General features: G+C 38.2%; 1 protein-coding gene and 1 long non-coding RNA gene across 3 annotated transcripts in view; one reads left to right on the top strand and one right to left on the bottom strand.

The window, feature by feature from the left end:
• The window catches only part of wnt7bb (wingless-type MMTV integration site family, member 7Bb), a 35,992-nt gene that overhangs the window by 20,454 nt on the left and 2,648 nt on the right, over positions 1–12,890 (bottom strand). Inside the window, exons 1-2 of one of the 2 annotated variants that reach the window (XM_077711162.1) lie at positions 11,979–12,417; positions 5,804–6,030 (exon numbers count right to left, since the gene is read on the bottom strand). In XM_077711162.1, the coding sequence (XP_077567288.1) occupies positions 5,804–6,030; positions 11,979–12,061 (310 nt within the window). In that variant the 5' untranslated portion in view covers positions 12,062–12,417. Of the gene's footprint in view, positions 1–5,803; positions 6,031–11,978; positions 12,418–12,890 lie in introns of those variants that run through there. The other variant, XM_077711164.1, reaches the window with a different exon arrangement.
• LOC144192114 (uncharacterized) lies at positions 171–12,472 on the top strand. The gene is made up of 3 exons (XR_013325048.1): positions 171–419; positions 10,843–10,962; positions 11,981–12,472. It is a non-coding gene; the product is annotated as an uncharacterized LOC144192114 (long non-coding RNA).

The raw sequence follows: 12,890 nt of genomic DNA, 5'->3' as shown, positions 1-12,890 counted from the left end.
GGAAAAGGACGTTTTTGATTGGCTAGGCTGAACCAAGAAGTGAAATATAGGACATAAGGAAAATAACGTTTTTGATTGGCTAGACTGAACCAAGAAGTAAGTACAAGAACGTTTCTGGTTGGCTAGACAGAACCAGGAAGTAAAAAAAAAACCGGAAGTAAAAAGCAAACATGGGGCAAGGAAATTAATGTGATGCACCTGTAGAAGAAGAAAAACAAAATCCAAAAATGTTTGGATTGAAGAAAAGCAGAAGGAAGAAAAGTGAAAAATAAAACACAGCCTACAATAATTCATGTTGGATATTTAATAGTCCCTGGAAGGCTAATTTATGATGCATGTTTGAGAAATTCCATTATTCTTAACTTGGACTCACTCTTGGATATGTTGACTGCCTGGATTGCAATTGAACAAAATAAGTAGTAAGTACTATTTTGCCTTATTATTTTCCCCGGATGGCAGCCATTTTGTGTCATAAGCTTCTATATAAACAACCCATTGACCTCAATTTGACAATTGCCAACTAATTTATCATTGACTGCCATTTATTTACTGCAATATGACTTAAAATATCTTATTAATTTATAAATAAGTGTGGTTTAAAATAAGTTGTTTGACCTTTAATCAAATATACGACACCTGGCAAAATGTGAGACGTTTTCTGGCTGTTTTTTTTTTTTTTAACGGAATCTATTCGTGACAAACCACATAGACGGAAATGCAAAGCCAAGAAAAGTCTATCCAGACGGCTACATTGGATCCACAAAAGCATGATTCAGCGGATGTTTAGTAGCGAGTCAGCCATACGAAGCCCGACTTCAGGTTATGTAGCATCGTCATTTTCCACAGTCTTCGTAAAATTGAAATATAATCTAAAGAATGAATAATTGGGGGAATAGAAACCGTATAATGATGTCTGGGATAACCTAAATGGATGCCCCTTCCACAGTAAAGTAATCCATCCATCAAAATGTCATCCAGCTACAGCGAAAGTATGCCAAAAGCTTGTAGTAAATGGCTCTAGAATGCTAATGATTTAAGGACCAAATGCAAAAAGCTTCTAGTAAAGACTCTGATGCTCTAGAATACCAACGATTCAGAAAGGGAACGCAAAAAGCTTCCAGTTAAGACTCTGAAGCTAGCTCTACAATGATCTAAGAACTGAATGAGAAAACCTTTTAGTAGAGACTTTGAAGCCTCTAGAAGGCTAACAATGCAAAAACCGAACACGAAAAACTTCTAATTAGGACTTTGAAGCTGACTCTAGAATGCTAACGATCCAAAAACCGAAATTTAAAAGCTTCTTGTAAAGACTTTGAAGCCTCTAGAATGCTAACGATCCAAAAACCAAATGTGAAAAGCTTCTAATAAAGACTTTGAAGCCTCTAGAAGGCTAACAATCCAAAAATAGAACACACAAAGCTTCTAGTAAAGACCTGGAATCTGACTGTAGAATGCTAAGAATCCAAAAACCGAACGCCAAAAGCTTCTAGTAAAGACTTTGAAGCCTCTAGAATGCTAACGATCCAAAAACTGAACACAAAGCTTTTAGTAAAGACTTTAAAGCCTCTAGAAAGCAAACAATCCAAAAACCGAACACGCAAAGCTTTTAGTCAAGACTTGGAAGCCGACTCTAGAATGCTAACAATCTAAAAACTGAACACGAAAAGTTTCTAGTAAAGACTTTGAAGCCTCCAGAAGGCTAAGGCTAATGATCCATAAACCAAAGACACCAAGCTTCTAATAAAGACTTGGAAACTGACTCTAGAATGCTAACAATCCAAAAACTCAATACAAAAAGCTCTAGCAAAGACTTGGAAGCCTCTTGAAGACTAACAATACAAAAACCGAACACGCAAAGCTTCTTGTAATGACTTGAAAACCGACTCTAGAATGCTAACGATTGCAAAACCAAATTCTAGTATAGACTTTGAAGCCTCTAGAAGGCTAACGGTCCAAAAACGAACGTGAAAAGTTTCTAGTAGAGACTTCGAAGCCTCTAGAAGACTAACAATCCAAAAACCAACACCCAAAGCTTCTAATAACATCTTGAAAACCGACTCGAGAATGCTAACAATCCAAGACCCAAACGCTCAAATCTCCCGGTCAAACTACGGCCGTAATTTTAACAAAAATCCATCAACAAAAATGTCCTACTAAACGCAGACTTGCCCGATGTTTTTCAACAGTCAACATGTCGCGGTGGAAACCATGCAAATTTTAGGACTGGACGCCAAGGCGCACAGGAGCACCTTCACAACAAAGACAAAGTGATTCTAAACAGAACCAGGAGCCTAAAATGCAATAGCCCGGTGGCAACATCGTGGCTACAAAGCCAGATGACATATACTGTAAAACAAAAACAATGCAGACATTTTTTTTCATCATAAAATGTCTGTTTCACATCTTTTTTCTGCGCCGGTAACGAATCACAGCAACGAACTGAACCCGATTAAAAACAGATGTGTCCAACAAATAGGCTTCCAACGCCACTATTAGCACTATTAGCTCGTCTGAAATATCATTTTTCAAATGTACATTGCAGCCATTTTTAGAATATTTCTAGGACCTAGCTGAAGGGTGTCAAAGTCATGGCTCAGGGGCCAAATATGGCCCGCCGCATCATCTTGTGCGGTCCAAAAACTCAATCACAAGAGCCCACTTTCTGTTTTATTATCTCCTTTAAATTATAGATGTATATGAAATATTTTGCCACTTTTTTATGTTTAATGTTGCCATATTTTTAGTTTAAAAAGCACTTTTGAAAATCTGTTTTACATTTTGAACAAACTGAATATTTAAGGATTTTGATCCAATTTTTTTCCATCCAATTTTGTTTCAACTCATTTTCTGAACTGCTTTGTCCTCACTTCGGGTCGTGGAGGGTGCTGGAGCCAATCTCAGATGGAGCAATCAGCCTATTGTGCACATGTTTGGAATGTCGGAAGAAACCGGAGTACCCGAAGAAAATCCACTCATTTAAACATGCAAACTCCACTCAGGTGGACCGACCTGGATTTGGACCCAGAACTCCCACTGTCAGACCGACATGCCAACCACTTATCACCTGACCATCCCTAATTTTATTTTAAATATCTAAATATTATATCTAAAATATTTCCTCTTTCCCCATTTATTTTTATTTTTTAAAACGCAATATTTACACCCCTACCTTTTTAAATGAAAAACAAAAAGTTAAAACCTATTAGATTTAATATTTGCCCTCTTTTCTGATTTAAAATAAATAAATAAATAATTTAAATCCACTATAAGAAAATATTTTCTATTAGGAATCTCAAAGAAAAAAATGTACTCATTTTAATCTCCAAAAATATGATCTCTGTGCTGTCAATTTATGAATCAATGAATTTTGGCAACCTAATTGGAAAACACAGCGCCCCCCATGGATGAATACGAAACTACAACGTAGCCTAAACCTGTTAGATTTAATATTTGCCCTCTTTTCTTATTTAAAAAAAATAAATAACACATTTAAATCCACTACAAGAAAATATTTTCTATAAAGAAGCTCAAATAAAACATTTCTACTCATTTTAATCTCTAAAAAATGATCCCTATGCTGTAAATTTATGAATCAATTAATTTTGGCAACCTAATTGGAAAACACAGCGCCCCTGATGGATGAATGTGAAACCACAAAGTGGCCTAAACCTATTACATTTTAATATTCACCCTCTTTTCTAATTTAAAATAAATAATTAAAAAAATTAAATCCACTACAAGAGTATATTTTTTATTAAGAAGCTCAAAAAGAAAATTTCTACTCATTTTAATCTCCAAAAAATGATCTCTCCGCTCTCAAAATATGAATCAATACATTTTGCCAATTTAATTGGAAAACACAGCGCCCCCGATGGATGAATGTGAAACTACAAAGTGGCCTAAACCTATTACATTTAACATTCACCCTCTTTTCTAATTTAAAATAAATAAATAAATTAAATCCACTACAAGAAAATATTCACTTAAGAAGCTCAAAAATAAAAATTTTACTCATTTTAATCTCCAAAAAAATGATCTCTCAGCCGTCAATTTATGAATCAATACATTTTGGCGACCTAATTGTAAAACAGCGCCCCCCATGGATGAATGCGAAACTACAACGTGACCTGTCCGCGACAAAAACTGAGTTTCACAACCCCTGAGCCAGACCGGCTAACGGCACTAGCGCGGTCTCGCGTCGCTAGCGTGTGAAGTTCCGTTGAGCGCGCTCGGCCAACGAAAACGGTTATACAATAGCGCGTGGAAGAGTGCGTCGCGCCTTGCTGCTTTTTTGCGTTGTGGACCGTGTGATGTGTGCGGGCGGCTTGGGTTTTGGCCTGAAAAAAGCTACATTTCATTGCAGTCTCGCCGCCAAGGGAGCGCTCGCTACCACCGCACGTTTTGAATGGTCCGCCTGGAAGCCAGACAATGGGATGGATGTCTCCAGACGTGATGGAAAGGTTGAGCTTACAAGAGCGTGACGGCGGCTGATGGCAGCAAAGCTCTCAATTCAAACGCTAATGGTGTCCGTCATGTACATTGTACTCTTCCAGTCCAAACATAGGCTCCACCCACAGAGAAACATTTGTAAAAGATATTAGAACCGTCAATAACAATTATTTCTTTGCTCGATCCTTGTGTCCAGGGAATTAACCGTGACCGGATGTTTGGTCGTTGGATGTTTGGTTGTTGGACGTTTGGTAGTTGGACGTTTGGTCGTTGGACGTTTGGTCGTTGGATGTTTGGGAGCCGGACGTTTGGTCGTTGGACGTTTGGTCGCCGGACGTTTGGTGGACGGACGTTTGGTCGCCGGATGTTTGGTCGCCGGTCAAATTTACTTAGATAATAAACAGTACTTAGATATTAAAGAGTACTTAGATATTAAAGAGTGCTTAGATATTAAAGAGTACTTAGATATTCAACAGTACTTAGATATTCAACAGTACTTAGATATTGGACAGTACTTAGATATTAGACAGTACTTAGATATTAGACAGTAATTAGGTATTAGACAGTAATTAGGTATTATACAGTATTTAGATATTCAACAGTACTTAGATATTCAACAGTACTTAGATATTAAACAGTACTTGGATATTAAACAGTACTTTGATATTGAACAGTACTTTGATATTGAACAGTACTTTGATTATTAAACAGTACTTTGATTATTAAACAGTACTTGGATATTAAACAGTACTTGGATATTAAACAGTACTTCGATATTAAACAGTACTTCGATATTGAACAGTACTTAGAAGTTGTCCACAATTTGAAATGATCACAAAACGCATAAAATGGCCTCGGATTAATTTGAGTTTGTTTTAAGAAGAGAAACATCAAAGGAGGCAAAAATATGAAAAGAAACGAAGAGCCACATTCAATTTTAGCCAGGAGCCGCATGAAGCTCACGAGCCACGTGTTCGCCACCCCTGTCAAAGACAGCCGATTTTGGTAGATTTTGACAGTCCCTCAAAGACTCAAATTAAAAGAAAATTCCATTAAAAAATTGTGATGCATTTTTGATTTGGGTTGCCAGATTGACACACACTGTCGCCAATTTTAATGCAGTTTCTCCTCCAAGCCACCGTGGTTTATCTGTCACTATGGCAACCAATAGCTTAAAAACAGTATTTTGGACCCTACATTTGTCTTTTTATAATTCAACCCAACCAACAAGCCAAGCAAAAACCAGAAAACGAAGAACCACTCCATCATTTCCACCCTCAATTCAGAAGCCACGCGACACTCCCCCCCCCAAAAACAAAATGGCAGCCATTTTGCAAAAAAAAACCAGACTAACCTACACGCAGCTCCTGCCCGAAGACCGTCCTCTCCCCCAACGCCGAGCAGTTCCAGCGTCCATAACGGAACTGATATTGACACTCATTGATGCCCATTTGTGCGCCTTCGCCCACAACAATAATGGCGTCCGGGCGGCTCTGGCAGATGGCCCGCTGACGAGGTGCCAGCCCGGGTATCTTGTTGCAGATGATGTTGGCGCCCAGAGCCACCACGGAGGACAGGGCCCTGCCAAAAAATGGAGAAAAACGAGGAAAAAAGACCATTAGACAAAAAATATACCACTGATGGATGCACCTTCCATTCTAAAGTGAACGTTTTGAAATGCTGCTTTTTCATTGGCTGGCCACAAATACCTAAAATAAACTTTTCTTCCTGCCTTACTGATTTTATCTTATGTTTTTTTTTTTTAAACGTCAACCCGAAGATGGAAATTAGCTTTAGGCTATAATCTTATGTATACATCTCTAAGTCTTACACATGTTTGATTATTTTTATGAAATTTCATATGGCGGCGCGGTGGATTAAGTGGTTAGTTTGACAGCCTCGCAGTCCTGGGGGCATGGGTTCAAATCCAGGTTGGTGGTCCACCTGTGTGTTCGCCCCGGGCCTGTGTGGGTTTTATTTGGGTACTCTGGTTTACTCCTACATGCTAAAAAGGCTGATTGGACACTCTGAATTGTTGGGCTCCTCGGGCCATGTGATTGGCTGGCCATTAATGCCTCTGGGGTAGGCTCTAGCACCCTATGTGACCCTAGTGAGGATAAAGTGGGTCAGAAAATGAATGAATGTTGTAAAATTATAGTGAATGGGTATCTTGTTATGTTTTTTTTAGGATGATTGTTAGAATATGCTGGAAAAATGTTATAATGGGGTATGTAATACCTGTCTTTGTCCGCCAGATGGCGTGGGTCATTTCTAGTGGCAGGTGCTCACATTTAGAAAAAAGAATTGAAGAAGAATGGAATCAATTGTTGGAATCTTATGATGATTAATTAGATTTTGAACAATATTATATATTATGAAATAAATTAGAGTTTAAAATTTGTAATGAGAATTTTACTTTAAAATTTATAATGAGAATTAGACTTAAAAATTATGAGAATTAGATTTAAAAATCTATAATGAGAATTATACTTTAAAATTTGTCATGAGAATTAGACTTAAAAATGTATAATGAGAATTAGATTTAAAAATTTATGAGAATTAGATTTTAAAATTTGCATTGAAAATTACACTTATTTTTAATGAGACTTACATTTAAAAATTTATGAGAATTAGACTTTAAAATGTGTATTGAAAATTACACTTTCATTTATAATGAAAATTAGCATTGTATACCAATTTCCACAAAAAAATGGGTGCACGTTTTACTCGAATAAATACAATAATTATGGTAACCTAGCCCTTAATGTTAAGCTAGCCACCTAGCTTAACATAAATGGCATAAACATAAAAGTAAAGTCAACAGCGACCCAATTCTTTTGCAAACATAGCTTTCCAGAATGAGAACATATACAAATATCCCAAAAACTCTCAATTCATGTTAACATACACTCCAACTTAAAATTCACTCAAAAAATGGCTTACAAATATCCATTAAAAAACCTCCAAAAAACATTATCATCAAAAAACTTCATCTCAAAGTAACAAAAACACCATTTTACCAAACAACCACTAAAAACACGTGCTCACCACCAAAACAATTAGTACCCTCCAAAAAAGTGGGCGGTCCTTGCCAGCGTGTTAAAACATCGCAAATTAGACATACGTTAAAAATTAAAACGTCGTAAAATCGGAAGGAAAAAACAAAAAAACTCCCAATTTGCACCACCGGCGAAGTCCTCGTAAAAAGAAAATGAGTCACCTCGGCGCCCCCTGGCTGACCCCGGCGTCACCCTTGGCGGTGTACGCGGTTGCCCATGGCAACGGCGACGTCCCTCCCATACAAACTAGTCTTATTGTGTGTGGGCTCCTACTTTTTTTGACACGCTAAAACGTCCCCTTCGCTTGAATGCCGTCGCAAAGACGACGGCGGTGAATGGAACTCGGGCCGTGGCGACCGTTTACGCCGTCGGCGACCGGTCAATGGCGATGAATGGCCTTTTTTTGGACTTGTTTTCATGGACGTCAGGAAAAATTAGTGGCTAGATATCTTTGATTGACCAGTGAAAATTGTGATGGGATGGATGGAGCCTTTTTGGTTGTTCTGAAGTCTTGTTTTATTGTAGTTATTTTAGATTAGATTAGATTACCGTATTCTCACGACTATAAGGCACACTTAAAAGTCTTAAATTTTCTCCAAAATAGACAGTGCACCTTATAATCCAGTGCGCCTTATATATGGAAAAAACTGAAAACCAAAAACGAAAAACCACCACTGTCGGATATTAAAAAAACACAAGGCCTGAACTGAATACTCAATACTGTTATATATGCAGATGCCATCTTAGTTTGCAAAATCTTCCATCATATAGCTCCTCCCCCAATGCAAGATTTTATACAAAAAAATCCAAAACATCAACAATGGCTGGCTCTAGAGGTGACTGTATAGTAGTGAGTGCTTCATACCTGGAAGTCAATAGCAATTACCCTATTTTCACCACTATAAGGCGCACTTAAAAGTCTTCAATTTTCTCCAAAATAGACAGTGCGCCTTATAATACAGTGCGCCTTATAGTACAGTGCGCCTTATACACGGAAAAAATGTCATTCATTGAGGGTGCGCCTTATAATGCGGTGCGCCTTATAGTCGTGACAATACGGTAGATTAGATTATAACTATTTCATCTCGTATGTGGGAAATTTCGTGTTTTTTTACTTCTTTTATTTGATATCGGTATTGGATTGAGCAAATCAACTCAGAAAAAGTAGCAGAATTAAATTTGCAAGTCAAAACAATAGATAGTAACAAAATACATGTAATAAAATAAACTGATTTGCCTCTTTTTGTAGCCTGTTCATACTGTACATAAAAGTTTTTTTTACACAGGTGATTCAAAACTATTATTTAGTAAGTTCTGCAATTTTGCTCAATTTTTTTGGTCCGTGGTCATTTTCACTCAAAACTTCCACCGTCGTCAATGGCAACCAAAAAGTTAAGTTATTCATTTAGCTGAACTCAAAGGAAGTCACCTGGAAATGGCCAAAAAAACTATCTAAACTATCCTCATCTCATCCAAAAAATCCAACTCTAATCTAAAAAAATGCAGTAATACTTCTCCAATTCCCTTTTAAAAAATCCAAATAACAACTATATCTCTAAAAAAAAGCCGAAAAACCCGAATTTTTTTGATCAAAAGCAAATGGGAACTCCGCATCCGGTTGTGTATGACTCATGAGTGGAAACCCGCGTTTCGCCAACGTGACCTGACAGCCATAACCAAAAAAAAAACTACACAAAAACACACAAAAAAAACAAGCCAACCATTTTTGTCCAAAAGCTACTCTTACATCACTGTGTCGTGTCGCCTTAAGACAAAAAAAAATGGGCGTCTGACGTCACGGCGCCCGTCATTGCGCCCGCTACCTTCTTGCGGCGTCACATGGAACGTTGTGTGAGCCGCACTGACATGGTTTCAAGCTCGAAGGCATGAATCTTACAGAGGAATGCACTCAAAAAAAAAAAAAAATCATGTCTGGGACACATTTGAACTAGATGGAGGACTCCTTAAAGAACCACTCCCCCCTTTTTTCCCCCTTAGAGCAGGAAATGTTTCATTTTTTAGGGCTGAATGGGATGCTTTCGCTCCACTTGCATTGGACAGATGCGTTCACTTCTTTAAATTTATCCTAGTGTAAAAAAACTAAACAAAAAAATGGATTTTTGGTGACGTATTGGGATGAATCTGTTTTTTTTAATGATTTTTTTCTGCAGAAACTTGAAATATGAGTATTTGAAGCCAAATTAATTGTCTTTATGATAAGGAGAATGGTGGTAAATGTTGAAAAAAGTGTTACATTTAAAAGGTAGAGCATGGGTGTCAAAGTGGTGGCCCGGGGGCCAAATCTGGTCCGCCGAATCCTTTTTTGTGGTCCGGGAAAGTCAATGATGAGTGCTGATTTTCTGTTTTAGGATCAAATTAAAATGAAGAGTATAGATGTATATTAAATTTCCCGATTTACCACTTTTAAATCAATAATTGTCATTTTTTTAATCATTTTTTGTGTTTTTAGTCCAAAAACCATTTTAAAAATCTAAAAATATACATTTTAAAAAAGCTAAAATAAACGTTGTTTTGGATCTATAAAAAACTGAATATTCAGGGCTTTTAATCCAGTTTTTTAAATGCATTTATAAAAAAATTCAACCAAAAATGCTAACAATTAGCAATAACAGGTGCGGCTTAATTGAGGGAAATTTGAATATGTTTATTAATATTAGACCACTCCTCCCATACACATTTTTAATTCTGTATTAAGACACTTATTGCTATTGAAGGCAATAGATGTCCAATTTATTTGAACTGGGAGGGACGGCATCTTGCCTCAAATTGACTAAAAAAGAAATAAAAGGAATAATCTTGCCATATCTCATAATTTGCTCTAATTATGTACTTGTAAAATGACTTTGTCTTCACTGAAATGTATTAAAACGCCCTCTGGTGGCCCAAGGAGGCATAACAGAAGGAGCAGCCCAATGAATTGAACTACAGCATTAAATCAGCTATTCATGCAAAAACTCTTCCTTTATTACAATTAATTTTATGTCAATATATTTTAATTTTTAAAGACCAGATTAAAAAGGTCTTTCTTTATTCAAAAACTGTTTTCATTATTGTTGACTTTATTGATATTAATGTCAAAAACATGAATTTCATGCACAGTGCATTCCGAAAAACACTAAAAAAGCTGCCAAAAATTTTTTTATGCCAGGGAAACGTCATATATTAAAATTTGGAAATATAGCATAAAAATTGTGCTAAATTTTGGCGTTTTTTTGTCACTAGTGTTTAGAAGAAAACTCATCCACCTGTTTTTAAAAACCTTAATAAACAACCAACAGCATGCAATTTAACGTTCTATTCATTATTTTTACAGGTGATGCATTCAGGGTACCAATTGACAATGGGTCATCCCAATTTCAAGCCAACATCTCCAAATTCCACCACCAAAAACGGACCAAAATCTCCATTTTCCCGCTTCATCATGACTCCAAAGGTACAGTCAACTTTCTCTTCACTAAAACACCCCCAAAAAATGTGTTTTATTTTACCAAAACCCAAAATCCTGCGCTCCAAAACGACTTCACGTGATCACCTTCAGCTAACAAACGATTAGCATCTTATCTTAGCTGACACAATTCGATAAAAAAACATGTTCCTCTCTCTCTAGTCATGTTTTTGCAAGATAACCATCACAATCTCAAAACGTCCTTTTAACTACAGCGCACGCGGAAAGTCTGCCAACCAGTTTTCGGGGGTGACGAAGCCTACCTCGTGAGCTCCATTTTTTTAGGGGTCAAAGGTGAACTAAACCAATTACAATTCCCATTTGGAAACGACAAAAAAATGCTTTAAAAATAATGCAAATAAACATAATACTCACCCCAAACTAGTAAATAATCAAATATTACCTTCCCGGATTCAAACCCGAATCCAAAAACTGCAAACCAGACGCGCTAACCACTTTTTTTCCTTTTTTTTTTGTCCTTTACCCCAACGGGAAACTTGCATAATCCAAACAAACAACGCGTTTACGGCTTTAATGTGCGCGCCATGACTCGAACCCACTTTTAACTTGGAAACCCCCCCTAAGAAAAACCACACATCTATTTTAGCAGCAGGTTTGGGGTCTCCGGGCAAAAGAATGGCTTAGTAATTACTTTGGAAAGCCGGATTCTGTAAAGGGATGAGGTTTAATTAAAAGCCAATGGGGGTATTAAGGTGTCAATCAAATGATGAATGGACTCACTAGGATGATGACGTCATAAGATAACACTAATAAACCACACACACACATACATGGACACACATACTTTGATTTTTTTGACGGTGCTTGAACATCTCTGCCACTGTGTGGCCAAAATAAAGCCGGCATGCAGAAGTTTGTTTAAAAAAAATGAGTTGGATGGAGTGTATTTGGGTTCGATTCCAGGGAAAAGGAATACGAGAAGAGAGGATAAGGATAAGGGGGTAACTTTATGCCTTGAGAGAGCTGATTGGACGCCCACTTACAGGTAACTGCCGCTGGTGAGGATGAGGAAGATCTGCGGGTAGTAGACTGACAGTAGAACACTGCGAGACGAGAACACGATCATGATGACATGGAGGAATTAAAGCGCCTCAAGCGCTTTAGACGGATGAACGAGACAGAAAAGGCACTTTCAAAGAAACCCCCCTTTAAAAAAAAAACGGGTATAAAAATCCTCTTCTTTTTTTATAATTCCCAGATTTCGCTTTTTTTTTTTTTTTTGTTTAAATGGAAAAAAAATATAGAGCTCCGGCTGTCACGCCGCTCCGACGAGCTGCCGTGGCCGAATATGAGCGGCCAAAGTCGGCGTTGACATTTCTCCGCAGCGGCGGTGTTGGTGGTAGTGGTGGTGGTGCGTTCAGGGACCTCGCATGGTAGGAAAGTGCCTGTGCGCGCTCAGCTCCGTAGTCGCGGATGCCATTGGGCGGCCGGTGACGACTGTATAGTCCGCCCACTTTGCCACGGCGGGACAATAGGAAGCGGCGTCGGGGTGGGAGGGGAGTGGGAGTTAAGGGGTGTGAGGGAGGGGGGAGTTAGTAAGGGGGGGGGGGGGGGTGACACTGATCCGAGGTTTCATTCATCATCACCGCGCTTCTCCCTCCCAAACATCAACAAACACCGTCATCGTAGCTTCCCCTGCTCTCGAAAATCAAGGGTGGGGGGCGGGGGGGACGGTTTTTTTTTCGGTTTGGGGGGGGGGGGGGGGGGTGAGTCAGTCATCCACAAGTTGGTGTTATGTGCAAGATTTCAGCTGGAATACGACAAATATTCCTCCTGGTTTGAAAATAGCACAATGTTGTATTATTCTGTGGAAAAAATCAAGGGGTTGTGGGAAGAGGGACTATGTATATTAGGGGTGGGGAAAGTGTGGGGTGAGGGCTTGAGGTGGTACATGT

Source organism: Stigmatopora nigra, unplaced genomic scaffold (genome assembly GCF_051989575.1).
Source record: "Stigmatopora nigra isolate UIUO_SnigA unplaced genomic scaffold, RoL_Snig_1.1 HiC_scaffold_25, whole genome shotgun sequence".
Classification (NCBI taxonomy): Eukaryota; Metazoa; Chordata; class Actinopteri; order Syngnathiformes; family Syngnathidae; genus Stigmatopora; species Stigmatopora nigra.
The sequence above is the reverse complement of the archived record's forward strand: the minus strand, read 5'-3'. Positions and strand labels throughout refer to the sequence as shown.